We start from the raw sequence: 21,048 nt of genomic DNA, 5'->3' as shown, positions 1-21,048 counted from the left end.
TATACCATCTCCACCTCAAACACAACATGATGGTGCCTCAGTAGAAAAAGTAATTAAAATTTATACATTTGGCCTAAAAGCATAAACACAAAACCATTTTGGTAAACTCAAGGCAAACTGTCAATCTGCCAGGGTCTGAAAGTCCCCCCATTCAAACAGAATGGCAAATCTGGGCTTCAGAAACAAATCAGTCAACTTAATCCTATCGGGCTGACTTTCAATCAAATCATGACACTGTTACTATGGTGTATCACTTGCTGTGATATATTCAGCACCCATTTCATCAGTGTAATACTTTACAGACTTAATTTAACTCTCCAACAATTCCACGAAGCAGGTATTGTCATCCCCATTTTTTAGGCAAAGAAACAAAGGATCAGAGAGGGTGGGACCCTGACCAGGATTACACAGGTGAGAGACACAGAGTCACTTGCAAACCCATATCTGAACCACTCCAAGACTCCCTAAATGTTCATGCATTCGTTCACCCATATTTATTGAGTGCAAGTCCTCTCCACACCTGTGAATGCTGCTCTGGGAAGGAACAGCCGAGGGCAGGCTCCACGGGGAAGTCTGGTTGTAAAGGCGGAGCTGCTGAAGACTGTCCACCAGGTGATTCAGCCTCTTCCTCTGTTGGTTGATGATTTCCCGGTTGTTGGCTAGGGTGTTAAACAGTGTCTCTCGCTCTGGCACAAGCAAGTGCCTGTTGACAACAATGAGAAAAGAATTAAACATGAATGGTTCAAGTAAAGGAATCTCCCAGTAAAAAAACAAACAAGACTACAATGGTAACAGTGCAAATGATAAAATGGAGAACCAGCACTGGACAAGAACCATTAAGAAATTACTAGAAAATAAAAAGGAGATGAAAGCCTAATGAAGATAAAATGGAATGTGGAGAAAACAGCTGGAAACAGGCAGACCAGTCCTGTAGCAAAGGACAGCACACATTAGGTGAAACCTGAGAGAGGACCTGGGAAGAAAAGGGCAGGAGCGAGGTGCCAGTCAGGAGTAGGGGAAAAGCCAGTCAGCTTTCTACTTAGAATTTATCTGTTTTTCTGAATGTAAATTATATTCAATTAAAAAAAAAAAAAAGGTTCACTGGAAGTCTATGGGAGTCAGTTAATTCTTCAGACTATTGTCAAGAAATAGTGGGATAGCATAAGATTTAGCATCAGGGAGGTAACCTGCCCAAAAGAACTAAAACAAGACAGAGACAACAGTAGCTGCCTCTGGGAAGTAGGTCTGACTGTAGAGGGGGACAGATCTATTTGCTTCCGCTTTTCAGTAGAAATCTTTAAGTAGCTTTGAAATTTTTTTCTAACTGCATTAATTTGCAGAGGAAATAGGAAAAACCATACAAATAAAAACAAAAGGAATAATCCCACATCAGTTATAAACCAAATTTTCTTTGCTATGGTATGTCAATACAGTCATGTGCCACATAACGACATTTTGGTCAATGATGGACTGCATATACAACGATGATCCTATAAGATTACAGTAGAGCTGAATTCCTATTGCCTAATGATTTGTGTTACAATTGTCTATAGTAGTCAGTACAAAACCATGCTGTACAGCAGGGGTGTCTAATCTTTTGCTTCCCTGGGCCACACTGGAGGAAGAATTGTCTTGGGCCACACATAAAATATACTAATGCTGGCTGATAAAAAAAATCACAAAAAATCTCAGAATGTTTTAAGAAAGTTTACGAATTTGTGTTGGATTGCATTCAAAGCTGTCCTGGGCCACATGAAGCCTGCAGGCCATGGGCTGGACAAGCTTGCTGTACGGTACTGTAGTCTAGGAGCAACAGGCTATACACCATAAGCGCCTAGGTGTGTAATAGGCGATGTCATCTAGGTAATAAGTACACATAGTTAAGTACATTCTATGATGATCATACAATGACAAAATCGCCTAACAATGAACTTCTCAGAACGCATGTTAAGCAACAAGTGACTCTATGTATATTTTGCCTCTTAACACAAATCACGGAATGAAAAATGCTTGCTAAACAGAAACCGCTGGATTTATTTCCTTGTTTCCCATTATCTCTTTGAGTTCGGGGCTGACTGAATGACTGCCTCTGGTAACAAGGTAGTTCAACACATAATTTTTAAAAGGCATTTCAGGCTGGGCGCAGTGGCTCACGCCTGTAATCACAGCACTTTGGGAGGGCGAGGTGGGCGGATCACGAGGTCAGGAGTTGGAGACCAGCCTAACCAACATGGTGAAACCCCATCTCTACTAAAAATACAAAAATTAGCCGGGTGTGGTGGCACGCACCTGTAATCCCAGCTACTCAAGGAGGCTGAGGCAGGAGAATCGCTTGAACCCCGGAGGCGGAGGTTGCAGTGAGCCGAGATCGCGCCACTGCACTCCAGTATGGGTGACACAGCGAGACTCAGTCTCTCAAAAAAAAAAAGGCATTTCAATAGGGTACAAGGTAATATTCAGGGATGGCCGTAAAACAGAGAAGTGCTATCAAAATAGAAAATTGTACAGATTTAAGAATTTGACCTCTGCAGAAAGAGAACTCAGAAAAGCATAAGTAGTAAATCCACAGAATTGTTACAAAGGAAAAAAAAGCTTGGCTTCTCTTTAAGCATCATGCACTTTCTTACAAGGCTAACTTGTTAATTACCAAAAAGAAATACAATCATTGAGCAGAGCAGAATGTACCCACTGTCAGGTTAGACCATTGTTTCCCTTGTGGGAAAGCAAACCATACGGTTAAACATGAATCAGAACCAGGTGTGTGAGCTGGTTCTCTAATGGGGCCCCACTGCCCATGGAGACAAGTGCTCCAGTCCACAGGCCACAGAATCCTCCCCTTAGATAGTGGGGGAGGAGAGCTTCTCACTTCTATCTCTCTATACCTATCTATGCTGCAAGCTGAGGGTCCTCCAGTTGGGATTTTTAGCCTTTCTCCACATAACACAATGTAATTTAATGAATTCTGCTTACTAAATTATAAGCATATTATAGTCCTGTCCCTGATATCACACCCAGGTTGCCCCACTGAAAAGTACATCAAATAGACCATTTCTTGGTTTGTTTTCATACAGGGCTAGCTAATCCATTAATCAAGTGTAGGTGTTTCAGAAATCTAACATTTCATGGCTGATTCATTTTTCAAATTTCTAATGGGCACTTCATGCTGTCATGGTGCATGGCATTCTACTCCTTGTGGAAAATATGTGGCTTAAAACCAAATATCTAGGGATAAAAAACTATGCTAAAAGGTTTTCCCATTACTTTGCCATCATTTCTCTCATCTTTTTAATTATCCACACTAATTACAAATGTTTTCTCAAAAAGAAAATTTGAAATATACAGAAGAGTATTACGGAAAATTCTCCTTAATCCCATTTTGAAGATATAACTAGGAATATTTTGTTCCATCTATTTACTTTTGTACCTCCACATTCTTATTAGCCAATATGCTTTTGTCTTTTTACTTATTAAATTTTTATATTACATCTAATAATTATAGCGAAATAGTTATATATTCATACATTTTGTAGAACATAGAATATGTATTCAATATATTAAATAATTTATTGGAGAACATGCTAGTCAATGGTTACAGGGTATTCTGTAGTTAAGAAAAAAAGTGACCATATTTATTTAGCCACTCTTGTACCTTTAGATAATTAGGCTGAATCCAATTTTTCACTATCACAAATTATACTGCAATATAAATTATTTTATGTAAATTACTGAGTATCATTTGTTTTTGTAGAAAAATATTTCAAGTAGAATGACTGTTAAAAACAATGAATGTTTTGCAGAGATTTTCTTTTTCTTTTCTTGTTTGTTTGTTTTTTTTTTTTTTTTTGAGATGGGAGTTTCACTCTTGTTGCCCAGGCTGGAGTGCCGTGGCACATGATCTCAGCTCACTGCAACCTCCACCTCCCGGGTTCAAGCGATTCTCCTGCCTCAGCCTCCGTAGTAGCTGGGATTACAGGCATGTGCCACCATGCCCAGCTAATTTTGTATTTTTGGTAGAGATGGGGTTTCACCATGTTGGTCAGGCTGGTCTCGAACTCCCAATCTCACGTGATCCACCCGCCTCGGCCTCCCAAAGTGCTGGGATTACAGGCGTGAGCCACCGCGCCTGGCCGGGGATTTTCATATGTTCCTAAATCACCTTTTTAAAATGGCAATAGCAATATCTATTCCAGCATATTGCAGATGAGAGACCTCATTCACCTTTGTTTTTTCTTTTGTTCCAGATGCCGATCCCACTCCAAATCTAGAACATCATTCACATCTTGGACAGCAAATTTCACATACTGATGAAGGCGCCGAATTTCCTATAAGAAAACAATTAAAAGGCAAATGACTCGTTTTTCTGATAGTTTGGGGGAAGATGTATCAAAACAGTCAAAAGAATTCTAAAATACTTCTATATTAAGAACCATAATGAACAAGGAAAACAGAATAGGTTTTAATATGATTTTTAAAACTATATAATTAAAATGAGGCCGGGTGCCGTGGCTCAGGCCTATAATCCCAACACTCTGGGAGGCCAAGGCAGGAGGACTGCTTGAAGCCAGGAGTTAAAGATCAGCCTGGGCAACATAGCAAGACTCTGTCTCTAATAATGTATACAAATAAAGTTACATAAAAAAACTTTATAACTCAAATGAAAAACAAAATCGGCCAGGCGTGGTGGCTCCTCACTTTGGGAGGCTGAGGCAAGCAGATCAGTCGAGGTCAGGAGTTCAAGATCAGCCTGGCCAACATGGTAAAACACCGTCTCTACTAAAAACACTAAAATTAGCCAGGCAGGGTGGCAGGTGCCTGTAATCCCAGCTACTCAGGAGGCTGAGGCACGAGAATCACTTGAACCCAGGAGGCAGAGGTGGCAGAGAGGTGGTACAGTGAAAAGGGAAACAGAATGGGTGTGGCTGCCTAGGCCCCCAGGGAACAAATGTTCTTGCTTAATTCTCATTTCTCAGTTCCATGGTCTGGGAATTTTCCATTCCATTCTGGTACTCAGACAGTGCATCCATTTAGATTTTGCTCTCCCACCCATAAAATTAACTGTAATGGAGACAAAACGGTGCTGAAAATAATTCTAAACCTATCTATTCGCAGCATAGAACATATAAGTCATCTTCCCATTTGAGAAATACTCACTTGTTTGCAAAAGCAAAGAACACTATCAGCACTAAAAACGGAATCTGTCATTATTTAAAATTTTAGCTATTTAACTTATTATAGGCCTGCAATAATTTTATTTAAATTTTGGGCGACTGTTAACCTTCATGGCTATGCAACTTGATTCTCAAAAATTAAAAACAGGCCAGGTGTGTGGCTCACACCTGTAATCTCAGCACTGTGGGAAACCGAGGTGGGCAGATCACTTGAGGTCAGGAGTTCCAGACCAGCCTAGCTAACATGGTGAAATCCCGCCTTGACTAAAAATACAAAAATTAGCTGGGCATGGTGACGCACGCCTATAATCCCAGGTACTTGGGAGGCTGAGGCGCAAGCATCACTTGAACACAGGAGGCAGAGGCTGCAATGAGCTGAGATCATGCCACTGCACTCCAGCCTGGGCAACAGAGCAAGACTCTGTCTCTAAACAAAAAAACAGGCCGGGCATGGTGGCTCATGCATGTAATCCCAGCACTTTGGGAGGCCAGGATGGGTGGATTACTCGAGGTCAGGAGCTCGAGACCAGCCTGGCCAACATGGTGAAACCCCATCTCTACTAAAAATACAAAAATTAGAGCTGGGTGCAGTGGCTCATGACTGTAATCCCAGTACTTTGGGAGGCCAAGGCAGGTGGATCACTTGAGGCCAGGAGTTTGAAACCAGCCTGGTCAACACAGTGAAACCCCATCTCTACTAAAAATACAAGAATTACCTGGGTGTGGTGGCGCACACCTGTAATCCCAGCTACTCCAGAGGCTGAGGCAGGAGAATCTCCTGAACCTGGGAGGTGGAAGTCACAGTGAGCCGAGATCATGCTACTGCACTCCAACCTGGGTGAAAGAGTGAGACCTTGTCTCCAAAACAAAACACAAAAAACAAAAAACAAAAATTAGCTGGGAGTGGTGGTGCACGCCTGTAATCCCAGCTACTCAGGTGGCTGAGGCAGGAGAACTGCATGAACCCAGGAGGCGGAGGTTGCAAGTGAGCTGAGATCGCACCACTGCACTCCAGCCTGGGCAACAGAGTGAGATTCTGTCTCAAAAAAAAAAGGCCAGACACAGTGGCTCACACCTGTAATCTCAGCACTTTGGGAGGCCAAATCAGTAGGAGTGCTAGGGCCCAGGTGTTCGAGACCTGCCTGGGCAACACAGCAAGGCCCCATCTCTACAAAAATTTTAAAAATTAGCCAGGCATGGTGACGTGTGCCTGTAGTCCTAGCTACTTAGGAGGTTGAAGCAGGAGGATCACTTGAGCCCGAGTTCGAGGCTGCAGTGAGCTAGGATCGTGCCACCGCACCACACACTCTGGCCCGAGCAACAGAGAAAGACCCTGTCTAAAATTAAAAACAAAAAACAAAAAACAGAGCTAGATGTGGTGGGGTACACTTGTAGACCCAGCTACTCAGGAGGATGAGTTAGGAGGATCACCTGGGCCCAGGAATTCGAGGCTTTTGTGCACCATAATCATGCCTGTGAATAGCCTTTGCACTCCTGGGCTACATAGCAAAACTGTTTCCTAAAAAAATAAAATAAAATAAAATAAAACTGAGGCATTCAATTAAGTATGTCTACAAATGAAGATAATGTGCTATACACTAGGAAAAGCAGTTTACATCTGTAGAGAGATCTTATTATGTTTAAATGTATTTTCAAAATTATTTGTGTAGCCAGCACAATCAGACAAGAGAAAAAATAAAGCACGTCCAAACTGGTAAAGAGAAAGTCAAACTGTCGCTGTTTGCCGATGTTATGATCATGTACCTAAAAAACCCTAAAGACTCATCCAAAAAGGTCCTAGATCTGATAAACGAATTCAGTAAACTTTCAGGATACAAAATCAATGTACACAAATCAGTAGCACTGCTATACACCAACAGCGACCAAGCTAAGAATCAAATAAACAACAGCCCCTTTTACAATAGCTGAAAAAACAAACAAACAAACAAACAAAAAGAACCTTAGGAATATAACTAACCAAGGAGGCAAAAGACCTCTACAGGGAAAAGTACAAAACATCGCTGAAAGAAATCACAGACGACACAAATGGAAACGACACAAACAAACAGAAATACATCCCATGCTCAGCCGGACACAGTGGCTCACGCTTGTAATCCTAGCACTTTGGGAGGCCTAGGCAGGCGGATTATGAGGTCAGGAGATCGAGACCATCCTGGCTAACACAGTGAAACCCCGTCTCTACTGAAAATACAAAAAATTAGCCGGGTGTGGTGGCGGGCGCCTGTAGTACCAGCTACTCAGGAGGCTGAGGCAGAAGAATGGCGTGAACCTGGGAGGTGGAGCTTGCAGTGAGCCGAGATCGCGCCACTGCACTCCAGACTGGGTGACAGAGCGAGACTCCGTCTCAAAAAAAAAAAAAAAGAAAGAAAGAAATACATCCCATGCTCATGGATGGGTAGAATCAATATTGTGAAACTGACCATACCGTCAAAAACAATTTACAAATTCAATGCAATTCTCATCAAAATACCATCATCATTCTTCACAGAACTAGAAAAAACAATCCTAAAATTCATATAAAACTAAAAAGAGCCCACATAGTCAAAGCAAAAATAAGCAAAAAGAACAATCTGGAGGTATCACATTATCTGACTTCAAACTATACTACAAGCCTATAGTCACCAAAACACCATGGTACAGGTACAAACATAAGCGGACAGACCAATGGAAAAGAATAGAGAACCCAGAAATAAAGCCAAATTATTAGAGCCAACTGATCTTCAACAAAGCAAACAAAAAACATAAAGTGGGGGAAGGATACCCTATTCAACAAATAGTGCTGGGATAATTGGCAAGCCACATGTAAAAGAATGAAACTGGATCCTCATCTCTCACCTTATACAAAAATCAACTCAAGATGGATCGAAGACTTAAATCTAAGACTTGAAACCATAAAAATTCTAGAAGATAACATCAGAAAAACTCTTACAGACATTGACTTAGGCAAGGAGTTCATGACCAAGAATCCAAAAGCGAATGCAACAAAAAGGTAAATAGATGGGACTTAATTAAGCTTCTGCACAGCAAAAGAAATAATCAGCAGAGTAAACAGACAACTCACAGAGTGGGAGAAAATTCTCACAAACTATGCATCCGACAATGGACTAATATCCAGAATCTATAAGGAACTCAAACATATCAGCAAGAAGAAAACAAACAATCCCATCAAAAAGTGGGCTAAGGACATGAACAGACAATTCTTAAAAGATATACAAATGGTTGACAAACATCCAAAAAAATGCTTAACATCACTAATTATCAGGCAAATGAAAATCAAAACCACAATGCAATACCATCTTACTTCTGCAAGAATGGCCGTAATTAAAAAATCAAAAAATAATAGATGTTGGTGTGGATGTGGTGAAAAGGGAACACTTTTACACTGCTGTTGGGAATGTAAACTAGTACAACCACTACAGAAAACAATATGGAGATTTCTTAAAGAACTAAAAGTATCTACCATTTGATTCAGCAATCCTACTACTGTGTATCTACCCAGAGGAAAAGAAGTCATTACATGAAAAAGACACTTGCACACGCATGTTTACAGCAGCACAATTCGCAATTGCAAAAATATGGAACCAGCCCAAATGCCCATCAATCAACGAGTGGATAAAGAAAATGTGACACATGCACACACACACACACACACACACACACACTACTACTCTGCCATAAAAAGGAATGAAATAATGGCATTTGTAGCAACCTGGATGGAGCTGGAGACCATTATTCTAAGTGAAGTAACTCAGGAATTGAAAACCAAACACCATTTGTTCTCATTTATGAGCATGAGCTAAACTATGAGGATGCAAAGGGATAAGAATGATACAACGGAACAGGTGCGGTGGCTCACACCTGTAATCCTAGCACTTTGGGAGACCAAGACGGGCAGATCACTTGAAGTCAGGAGTTCAAGACCAGCCTGGCCAACACGGCGAAAGAAGATGCAGTGAGCCAAGATCACGCCACTGCACTCTAGCCTGAGTGATAGAGACTGTCTCTGAATAGATAGATAGATAGACAGATAGATAGATAGATAGATAGACAGATAGATAGGTAGGTAGATAGATAGATAGATAGATAGATAGAATGATACAATGGACTCTGGAGACTTGGGGGGAAGGGAGAGAGGGCGGTAAGGGCTAAAATACTATACATTGGGGTACAGTGTACACTGCTTGGGTGATGGGTGCACCAAAATCTCAGTCAGAAATCACCACTAAAGAACTTATCCATGTAACCAAACACCACTTGTTCCCCAAAAACTATTGAAATTTTTAAAAATTAAAAAAAAAATTAATTTGTGGATAAGGGTCTATGTCCTATCTGAAAAAGAGAAAATGTAATTTTAAAAGAGCCAAGCTGATTCAAGAGAAGTAGAAGTAATCTCAGTAGCAAATGTAACTTTCAACTCAATACTTGATGACTACAGGAGGCTCTTTCCTTTGATCACTTCAGATACAACCACACCTCTGTGTTAGCTGCTGCTGTTTCTTTGGAATGCCCTCCCAATTGTGCCCACCAGCCAAAAACAATTCTTCTTTTAAAGCCTATCACAAATACTTCTTTTCTCTGGCTCAGCTGCTCCCTCACCTGTGGTCCCATAGCAACATATCCCACACTACATTTACATGTTCGTCTTTCTCTCTGTCACTTACCCAACTGCAGGAATTGTAATCCTGAGTGAATTGTAAACCTGCATGAACTGTAAACCAGACTCTTGAGTACGAGCACAGGCTCTTGAGTCAGATTGCCCAGGTTCAAGGTTTCAAGGTTTATTAGTGGTAAAACCTGGGCAGTTTCAGTTATCTTGGTTTCATCATCTGTGCATCGTCCATAGTAAACACTCAATACATGCTAACTAGTATTATCTACTTAGCACCATGAAAAAAGAAAATTATTCCCTCCTGAATAAGTGTTCCCCTAAAGCTGTATGCTTTCCTCTTAGTTTGTCAATAGAGAAAGAGGTGGAAAGGCACATAGGAACAACATGTAGCTCGGATACAGAGCAGATGCCTGTAATTTGATAAGCAGTAGGCAGGCAGCACTCTCTTGCTGAGGTAATATCCACAGTGGAAGGAGGACGCATCAGGAATACCAGAGGGCTGCAGATCACAGCAAGGGCTCTGCAATCTTTCTTGAAGAAGGAACCATTTTTTTTTTTTTAATTTTCAGTAAGTTGACCAGGTGTGGGACAGAAACACTGGGGAACAATAAAGTTTGAGGCCTCAAATTCTCTGAGGCAAGAACGATTCATCACACCTGCCAAACCCCACAGATGTCATGAGGAAGACCAGAGATGCCAGTGAACCCTTCCCGCTGGAATTCCAGACAAATGTGAGATAGCAGAAGAGGACCCCCACACTAAGGCCAGTGACACAATGATTCGATGTACACTGAAAGATGGAAAGCAAAATCCGATTAGCAAAAGCAGAGATTAATAATAATTAAGAATGGTGGCTCACACCTGTAACCCCAGAACTTTGGGATTACAAAGACAGGAGGGTGACTTGAGCTCAGGAGTTCGAGACCAGCCTGGATAATGTAGTGAGACCCCATCTCTACAAAAAATTTAAAAATCAGCTGGGTGTGGTGGCACACACCTGTACTCCCAACTATGTGGGAGGCTGAGGTGGGAGGATCACTTGAGCCTGGAGGTTGAGGCTGCAGTGAGCTGTGATGGTGCCACTTCAGCCCAGGCGACAGTGCGAGACTCAGCCTCCAAAAAAAAAAAAAAAAAAAAAGAATTCAAGAGAAAAGTTAAGTGTGGCATACAGAAAAGAGCTCAGGCAAATGGAGGTTTCAATTCTGGTTCCCCGTTTCCTAGCCAACATGACTTTGGACAAGCTACTTGGCCCATGAAATTTAATTTCCAGTTACCTGTATAACGAGCTACAGGGACCAGTAACTCTTACCTTGCAGAGCAGCTGGCTTTGAAGGCTAGAAATAATGCATAAGAAACACCTAGCAGATTAAATGGCACTCAAGAAATAGTTGCCACTTTAATAATTTTTATTTATAATTCAACTTACATGTTTCAACAGAGTATTCTCTATTAAGCTTAAGGCTTAATAAAAAATTTTGGCCAGTCACGCATGTAATTCCAGCACTTTGGGAGGCCAAGGGAGAAGGACTGCTTGACCCCAGGAGTTCAAGACCAGCCAGGCTGGGCAGCAGAGTAACACCTTGTCTCTCCAAATAAAATATTAAAAATTAGCCAAGTGTGGTGGCACATGCCTGTGGTCCTGGCTACTCAGGAGGCTGAGGCAGGAGGATCACGTAAGCCCAGGAAGTAAGGCTGCGTGAGCTGGGATCACACCATTGCACACTAGCCTGGGCAACAGAGTGAGAAGACCCTGTCTCAAGAAAATAAGTATTTTAAAAAAATCTATGTTTTAAATGAAAAAAATTACATAATTACATGAAGTGTACTGTTTTCTTTGCTACAGTTAAGGAAGTTTATGGGAAATGTGGTAAATTATAAGCAGAAAATCAACAACTTCAAAAAGAGCCATCATCCAAATCTATATGCAAAAAGAGGTAGCAATTGTTACATGAGCTTGTTTTTAAATCTTTTAAACAGATTTACATAGATCTCCTACCTGAAGCTGAGCTTCACTCTTGGGATCCAGTGGTCTTTTATAAAGCAAATGCAGATAACCAGAGTCACGATTTCTTTCATTTTGTTCTCTGGCTTCCTCAACACCAGCAAAGCCCTCAAGTAAAGTTGTTTTCAGGCTACTTATGTCTCCATGAAGCGACTAGAAAAAGTACAATAATGTGTTGGTACAAAAAGTTGTTAAGTCCAAATCTTTCTGTTTGGATCAAGGAAGGTGGTGTTTCTCAAACACTAACTGAACACAATGAACAACTGAATATATTTAACTCATGTAAAAAAAAGAATTTAACTGTTTAGAAAGACACTAATGTTCTTTTTTTATATTTATTTTTCATCCCCATTAAAAAAATACATTCTAATGATTGAAAATGCAGAAAATACAAAGACAGTAGCTCTAATACTACTATGTGAAGATAATTACTGCTAACACTCTGAAGAACTTGCCTCTTTCCAAACACACTATTTAAGACCCGAACTCTGGAATCAGACAGTCTGAAGCAGAATTCTGGCACTACCACTTGCTAAGTGGGCAACTTTTGACAAATTTACCTAAGCCTCAGTTTGCTGACTTGCAAAATAGAGAGGGTAACAGTATGTATGACCCAGCAAAGTTGTGAGGATTCAGTGAGATAATACAAGTGATGTGTTCGGCACAGTGCCTGGCACACTGTAAGCAGTAATAATGGTAACAATAATTAACACTATTAACACCAAACATTTAACATTTTCATACTGCGTATGTCCTAAAATATCCTTTTTTAAGAATCTAACACTATTTAAGATAGTAAAATTTCAAATATACCTAAATTAAATTAACAACTATAATAAATTTTATGGAGTGCATAGTTTGCGTCAAAGGGGTAGAAACTTACTCCATCTTATGGATGAGAAAACTGAAAAATAGAGTAACGAGGTTAACTTGCCCAAAGTCACATAATTTATTGAGTGCTGAAGGTAGGATTTGAACTCAGGGATTCTAGGCAAGCTACTCAGCCACGTTAAAAAAAAAACAACATTAGTGGTCCTTGAAGAAATAAAGTACATACCCCCATGGAGTACTAGGACAAAAAAAAATTGTTAAATGCAATTCAACTCAGGAAAAGTATCCATAAACACAAACCTCTGTGGTCTCTTTAATCTCCAAAAGAAAGGTATGCAAGTCATCTGATTCTGTTCGCAGCATCTTCATCTCCTCAGAAGTGCCCACTTGGAAACAGGCTTTGGAAGTTCGGGCTTTTAACTCTTCCAACTCCTTCTGAAAGTGTGCAATCTGTAGAAGCCACAAGTGAGGAACTACTCAGTCTGAGGGACAAACAGTAATGTCACTGCTACCGAGCTTACTAACTGCTCAGACTGCTGGGATGGGCCATGCTTCAGCGCTAGAATGAACTAACTAGTCATATAGGGGTTGGCACTCTGACCCATCCAAGTCTGTCAGCTACTTCCAGAAAAACATCCTCAGGAAACAAATTTACCTCCTCCCCAATTCCAGCCATTACAGGATCTGAATCTTTCCACTGATGTCCCTGCTTCTCTGCAACAGCAGGCTGAAGTGACTTTGCCTGAAATGGAAGGCAAAAGGTTTAAAAACTGATCCTATACTACAAGTCATAGCTTCTACAAGCAATTATATCAGTGCCTATTACAGGGAGTGGCGCTCCTGTAACACAGTCATTATTTCTTCACTCATTGTAACGAACCCTTATTTATAGGGTCTCTACTTTGTGTAAGGCATGTTCTAGATAGTGCAGGTAGAGGTGAACAAGTAGATGAGGGCCCAACTCTCATGGAACTTACCTCCTACTGGGACATGCTGAATAATAAAATATAAACACATCTGATAATTTCAGTTGGAGAACAAACAGGAAAACATAAAGAGAATAAAAAAGGGCACTACTTCAGATGAGATGGCCAAGAAAGCCCTCACTGCGGGCTGCCATCTGAATGGAGGCTGCAAGCAGAAAGCAAGCTATGGGATCTTCAGGAAGCACCTGCCAGGCAGCAAGAAAGGCAAGTGCAGAGGTCTCAAGGCAGGAGAAACCTTAGCAAAGAAAAAAAGTAAATGTGGGCTCTGTGAAGTCAGGGGAGGCATTGCAGAGGGCAGGGATAGAGTCAGGAAGGCAGGCCAAGGTAGGTCATATAAGGTCACACCAAGGAGTTTGGGTTCTATTCTAAACATGTTGGAAAGCTACTACTGGTGTTTTAGGAGAGTTTAAATCTCCTTTATGATTTAAAAGATCCCTCTTGCTGCTATGTAGAGCAGGGATAGCAGAGAGAGTAGTCAAGAGGTTAACAAGGTGAGAGGTGGCAACAGCTTGACACAGGATGCTAGCAGGGGGACAGAGCTGTGGGCTTATGACATGTGACACAGCAGAGGGTGGAGCTGACAAGATCTCCTGCCAGCCTGGACTGGGGACAGGTACTGTTGAAGAGAGGGATCTAGGATGCTTCGGGGCTTGGGGCTTGTGCAAACATCTGGTTTGTTAGTGCTACTTACCCATTGGAAAAGGACTAGACTCTAAGGGAGACAGAAATCAAGAGTTCTGCTTTAAAGATGCTATAATTTGAAATGCCCTTTAGACTATTTGACACTTAAAACGATTAACACTAGAGAGGTCTTAGACCGCATCAGCATTCATTAACAGCAAACATTTATTTGACAAACACTGTATGTCATGCATCATGCCACAAGCGTGAACTGTGACCTGGGCACTTACTATGTACCTAGTACAGGTGTGTGTTAGGGTAGGAGAAGGGTTGGTTAGGGGGACACAGAAAGGAAAAGACATAACTCTTGTTCTCAGGGCACTCAAGTAATCACATGGGAAAGTGACACACAATTCTCTTTACATTACACCACAAAAATAACCTGAGATGATGGACTACAAATCTAAATATGAAAGATAAAATAATAAAGCTTTTAGAGAAACATCTTTTTGACTTTGAAATAGAAAATTATTTCTAAAACGTGAAAAGCATTAATCATAAAAGAAAAAACTGATAAACTTAATTATATTAAAATGAAGAGCGTGTATTCATCGAAGAAACAAAAAAGACAATGAATAGAAAATTTACAGTGAGAACATATTTGCACTGTATGTGCTGTGTGTGTGTGTGTGTGTATTCAAGGAACTCACTCTTAAAAATCAGAAGGAAAAAGCCAGACAATCCAACAGAAAAACAGAGTAAAGACATGAACAGACACAACATAAAAGAAAATATTCAAATGGCCAATAATCATCTTTTAAAAAGCTTAATTTTGCTAATCATTATAGAAATACAAATTAAAACCACAAAACCATACAACAAAAGATGAAAAATACCAAGAGTGGCAAGTATGTGGAGCAGCCAGAAGTCTCATACACTCTTGGTGGGAATCTACTAATGAGGAATACATGCAGATTCTATGACCCAGCAATCTCACTCATAGGGATACACCCAAGAGAAACCTGCATATGTGTTCATTGAAGACGTCAACTGGAACAGTCATAGCAGTGCTACATACAACGGCTTAAACCTGGAAACTACTCAAGCACCCATCAGAGTGGAACAAATACTTGTAATATAATCACACAATAAATCCCATACAACGACATGGATAAATCTCACAAACATAATGTTGAACAAAGCAGCCAGATACAAGAATACATACTGTACAAATCCACTTGATAGGAGGTACAGGCAGGCTAACCTCATCTATGCTGTTGGAAACCAAGAAACCAGCTGCTCTTTGGCAAGAGTAGTGACTAGAAAGGGACAGGTGAAAAAGAACTCTGGGGTTCTGGCCTCCACCTCGTGGGTTCAAGTGATTCTCATGCCTCAGCCTCCCGAGGAGCTGGGACCACAAGTACGTGCCACCATGCCCGGCTAATTTTTGCGTTTTTAGTAGAGACGGGGTTTCACCATGTCGACCAGGCTAGTCTTGAACTACTGGCCTCAGGTGATCCGCCCGCCTTGGCCTTCCAAAGTGCTGGGATTACAGGCATGAGCCACTGTGCCCAGCCAGGTTCTCGTAAAATTCTGTTTCTTGATCTGGATGCTAGTTACCAAGGTATGTTCAGTTGTTGACAATTCACTGAGTTGTACATGTATCATGTGTACTTTTTTCTATGTGTATTATACATGAATAAAAAATTAAAATAGCTAAATGGCTTTTACGAGTATACAAGTATTCAAACCTCACACTTCGGTATTTACTATCACATAGTCCCAATTACTATGTCCAAGATCTGAATTATAAAACATGAAAATTCATTTTATTCATAGGTATGCTTAGGGCAGCAAACTAATAAACACAAACATTGCAAGCTGAATTTAAACATACCTGGGGAGAGCCTGGCTTTGCCACTGGAGGGGTTATCCTGGGTGATTTCTGTACCATTGAGGGCACTGGGCTTGGACTGCCCTGAGCAGATCGTCCTGCTTGAAAAAGAAGTCAGTTAAAATAGATGGCACTTATTACCTTTATTTCTCCTATCACAAATGTCCTTTCTCCAAATCTAAGAAATTAAATTACACATTGCCCCAGCCCCACTTTCATGATTTATTTTAAAAAGTGATGACCACCAGTTGTGCTAGCCTCTGTTCTAAGATAATGAAAAAAATATATTAAAATTTTAGGAGCCAGGTATGGTGGCTCAAACCTGTAATCCTAGCCTTTTGGGAGGCTGAGGCAGGAGGATTGCTTGAGCCCAGGAGTTTGAGACCAGCCTGAGCAACATGGCAAGACCCTGTCTCTACAAAAAAATTTAAAAATTAGCCGACGGTGGTGGTACACGCCTGTAGTCCCAGCTACTCGGGAGGCTAAGTGGGAAGATCGCTTGAGCCCAGGAGGTAGACGCTGCAGTGATGTGCTTGGGTGAGAGAGTGAGAGGGTCTCAAAAAACAAAACAAAACAAAACAAAACTTCCTGCTTACAGTATGACTGACTGTGAAAATAGGAATATAGTCACTGCAGGTACTGTCTCTTCTGTACTTTTTTTTTTTTTTTTTTTGAGACAGAGTCTCGCTCTGTCACCAGGCTGGAGAGCAGTGGCGTGATCTCGACTCCCTGCAATCTCTGCCTCCTAGGTTCAAGTGATTCTCCTGCCTCAGCCTCCCGAGTAGCTGGGATTACAGGCACCCGCCACCACACCTGGCTAATTTTTTGTATTTTTAGTAGAGATGGGGTTTTGCCATGTTGGCCAGGCTGGTCTCAAACTCCTAACCTCCGGTGATCCACCTGCCTTGGCCTCCCAAAGTGCTGGGATTATAGGCGTGAGCCACTGCACCCCGCCAAACAACTCTTGTGCCTGTGCTTCTTAAAGAACTGTTCTGTAACTGCTCTTCATGGAGGGCAGGCTCCACATGAAAATCAATGCCCAAGAGCAAGACATTTTTGACTCATTAAGTACACTTAGCTCCATAAGAAGTGTCAGAGAGAAGCGTGGCAGCATTTAAGCAAGAGCAAATCTCCCAATTCAGAGTATGAAAATCACAGCACATTAATCATTAATGTACGATACAGGAAGCAATAAAAAATAACCTTGTCCAACTATGTTAGCTACGATTCTTAACACTTAAAACCGTTAATCTGAGAAGGCAGGGCTGAGGTCTAAAGTTGTCTGCTTAAAATCATACCTGATGGTGAGGGCAAGACTGAGGACTTCAATGGCACGGAACTAGGTGATGCTGAGAGAGGCGTGGGGTGGCTGAGCGGTCCAGAAGTAGCTGGCTTGGAGGCAGAAGAGAATGGCGGCATCGAGGGTGCGCTCTGGGAGCTACTAACAGGAGTAGAGGTAGCTGCGGCAGTAAACCTGAAAAATGGCAGCCTGAAGGCCTCAGAAGAGCCTGCTAGAAGATTCTTTTACACTAGCATGAGCAATGTCATCAAAAGATAACTATCTTTTAGGTTAACTTACAAAGATAACACACTTTTTGCTTTCAGGAAACAAAAATGTTTAGCTATTTCTTATAAAAGGTGAAAGCTGCAAGGAAACATTTATCATCTGCTTATTTAGGAATTAATTATTCAAGGGAAATATCAAGTACTTGATGATAAAACTAAGTTTATCAAAATATGAAATACCAAGTTTATCATGATATGAAATACTATTGTTTCCAGCTGAGTTTTAAACAGGAGGTGGGACACAATTATGCTTAGGAGAGTTAGTACTTTCTCTTACCAAGGAAATTACTGAGAACTCATTTTGAGAGTGAGCACCTTCTCTGGGGAGTGAAAAAGGAAGAGGAATGCAGGTCACTGTCTTTGGGACACTTATGGCCTAAAGGAAATGTAAAGTCGGTTCCACCTAAAAAGCAAAAGTCTGTAGACAATCTAAACATCCAGCATTAGATGACTGGTCAGATAAACTGTGGTGCATCCAACAAAATGGAACACTATGCAACCCTTAGCATGAAGTGGATGTGTGCCAATTCAATATTAACAGTAACTGTGGCGGCAGCAGCACCACCATAGCAACAACAGATAGTACAGGCAAGCAGGGAAAAAGCTGGTAGTACTTATACTTGGTGTTTATCTTGGGATCTCGTGGTAATCCTGGGAACTCATGGTTGTCTTGAGAGGGGTTACAAGATATAAGGGATTGCTTCCCTCAAAAAGCTTACATTCTAGTGGGAAGAAAAGAACAAGCAGATAAAGAAGCAAATAAATAAGAAATGAGTGAGCTGCCCGACCCAGATCTGGAGGAAACTGGATACCAACCTAAGAATCAGCAGTGAGCAGCCACGGGGCTTCATAGGGACTGTCAAGCAGAAGAATCACCTAACGATTTACAGTGTCACAAGATGACTTTGTGGCTGTGTAGACAGCAGTTCAGAGAGAGTTAAGGGTAGACACAGGGAGGAAAAAAGACTACAAGGGATTCATTTCCCTTCCAGGATGCATATTCTGGATTGCTTCTTTTTTTTTAAAATAAGGAATATTTCCTACATTTGTAATGTAAAAAAGCAAAACAAATACCTGAATATACATCCCATAGTCAAAAAAATAAAATGCTAGCTAAGAGACCCTTCTGGACTCTATCCACTGATGAAATGCCAGTATTTTATGTTGGTTGAATTTTTGCCATTTGCGAGTATTACTCTGGGTAAAAAAATTCTACTCAGTTAACTCCTCTCAGAGTGACTCTACTTTTAGTAAATAACATCCAATATTTCTACCCAACTCACAGAAGAATCAAACTTTAGAAGTGACTTACTTTTCACTAAGGTTGACTTTGACAGCAGAGGTTGAGGGTGGGAAGGAGGGCTTCACTGCTATATTTGGAGCAGACACACTTGGCACTGGTGTGCTTTCCAAGGTAGGCTTAAAACCAGATGATCCAAACGAGAATGAAGCAGCTGATGGAGCCACGGGAGACGCTGCAGGGGTGGGGGCTAGGGAGGCTTTAGAAGGGGGAACAAAAGAGAAGGTTGATGGGCCAGGGCCCGGGGCTGCTTTGGAGCTGTCGGAGCCACTGGAATATGAAGGGGGCTCCCCAGTGACCGCAGCAGATGACTTCAAAGATGAAGAACCAAAGGAGAACACAGTGGGGGCTCCACCAGCAGGAAGCAAAGAAAAAGTGGCAATGGGAGCAGCGGGTGATGAAGGTGGAAGAGAGGCAGGGGCTGCAGCTGCAGAAGCATCCAGTTTCTGCGGGGCTTGAGAGGAGGTCGGGGTAGTGGGAGTACTTCCTGCAGTGACAAAAAAAAGGAAGGAAAATGTTAACACTGTAACAGTGAAGCTTCACATAACAGAAAGCAAGTGAAAAAGAATTTGTGGTAGAATAAAGCCAGAAATGTTACTAGTTTAAGAAGCAAAAAGAACAGATGGCGAACACGGTTCATGTTGGAGTTTTCAGGTCTCATGAGATAAATGAAACTGAAGGAAAACTAAGGAAAGACCTTAGAATAACTGGACTTCATGGACTTCTCAGTGCTACTATGGCACACAAAACAGTTCAGTCACTGCAACATTTCATTAACAACCGGGAAAAAGTTTTAATTCAGACCTCCACCTTATTTCACTAAAAGTAATTCCAGATAAATACACATAGATAGTCACATAAATACAGGTATCTCAAAACAAAGGAGGCAAACTGATAGATGTTAGGTCTCAGAGTCTAACACCTTGATAAATTTAGAAGTGACCCCAAAAAAATAATCACAAAGGGAGAAGGTTAAGATTTGTGTAAAAAATAGCTACTCAGGTATAATAACTAAATGGTAATGAACTAAAAAAAGATCCATAGCAAATGACAAATAAGATGTTTTCTATTTTTTAAAAAGCTCATACAAATTGAGATTTTAAAATTTCAGGACTAATAAACAGTGAAGCTAATTCACATAAAGAAAACACATTCAATCTCTCTAATCAAAGAAATATAAACAAGGTACATTTTTAATTTGTCCTCTAAATTATAAGAATTTAAATATGTATAACCCCTTATGTTTGGATGGGTAAAACAAACCTGAAACTTTTTATCTCTGGTAGGTAACTAGTATTTTTTTTAAGAAAACATTTTGGCATTGTATAAAAAACCATAAAAAACAGACCCAGTAATTCCTCTTCTAAGAATAAAGCTTACGAACATAATGCAAAAAATGAAAAAGATATTTAATGCAATCTAAATGGTTAAAAAGAAAAAAAAAGTCAATGGAAGGCTGGACGCAGTGGCTCATGCCTGTAATTCCAGAGCTTTGGGAGGGCAAAGCAGGAGGATCCTTTGAGTCCAGGAGTTTTGAGACCAGCCTGGGGAACAAAGTGAGACCCTGTTGCTACAAAAAAATACAAAAATCTGCCAGGTGTGATGGCTTGTGCCTGTAGTCCCAGCTACTTGGGATGCTGAGGTGAGAGGATCGCTTGGACTTGGGAGGCAGAGGCTGCAGTGAGCCAAGATCCTGCCACTACACTCCAGCCTGTGCAACAGAGTGAGACCCCTGTCTCAAAAATGAATACTTTTTTTTTCTATTTTCCAAACTTTCCATAAGGTAAAAATATTAATCTTTAAATTAAATAACCAATTAAATAAGAAAGGAATTCTTTGTGTCAATATTTTCTATTTATATTAATAGGACTTGGTTGTTCCAAATTAGCTAAGATGGCAGTTTATCTTCACGGAAGACACTTTGTCTAACGCAATGTAATACTTAGGATACAAGTATGAAAATACCACTTTCTGAAAACAAAAATCCAAGTAAACTGTCACATTGATGAAAGTATAATAATGCAAGCAAACCTATTCTGTTAATACTTCT

General features: G+C 40.8%; 1 protein-coding gene across 6 annotated transcripts in view; it reads right to left on the bottom strand.

Annotated features, from left to right (window-relative positions):
- The window catches only part of NUP214 (nucleoporin 214), a 108,388-nt gene that overhangs the window by 70,222 nt on the left and 17,118 nt on the right, over positions 1-21,048 (bottom strand). For 2 of the 6 annotated variants that reach the window (XM_054500209.2, XM_063650416.1), the window contains exons 12-19: positions 19,011-19,485; positions 17,431-17,606; positions 16,136-16,233; positions 13,287-13,373; positions 12,932-13,081; positions 11,795-11,953; positions 4,219-4,322; positions 521-703 (exon numbers count right to left, since the gene is read on the bottom strand). In XM_054500209.2, the coding sequence (XP_054356184.1) occupies positions 521-703; positions 4,219-4,322; positions 11,795-11,953; positions 12,932-13,081; positions 13,287-13,373; positions 16,136-16,233; positions 17,431-17,606; positions 19,011-19,485 (1,432 nt within the window). The remainder of the gene's footprint in view (positions 1-520; positions 704-4,218; positions 4,323-11,794; positions 11,954-12,931; positions 13,082-13,286; positions 13,374-16,135; positions 16,234-17,430; positions 17,607-19,010; positions 19,486-21,048) is intronic. The other 4 variants (XM_054500210.2, XM_063650417.1, XM_063650418.1 and 1 more) reach the window with 3 other exon arrangements.

Source organism: Pongo pygmaeus, chromosome 13 (genome assembly GCF_028885625.2).
Source record: "Pongo pygmaeus isolate AG05252 chromosome 13, NHGRI_mPonPyg2-v2.0_pri, whole genome shotgun sequence".
NCBI classification, from domain to species: domain Eukaryota; kingdom Metazoa; phylum Chordata; class Mammalia; order Primates; family Hominidae; genus Pongo; species Pongo pygmaeus.
This window is presented reverse-complemented; position numbering and strand designations above follow the sequence as displayed.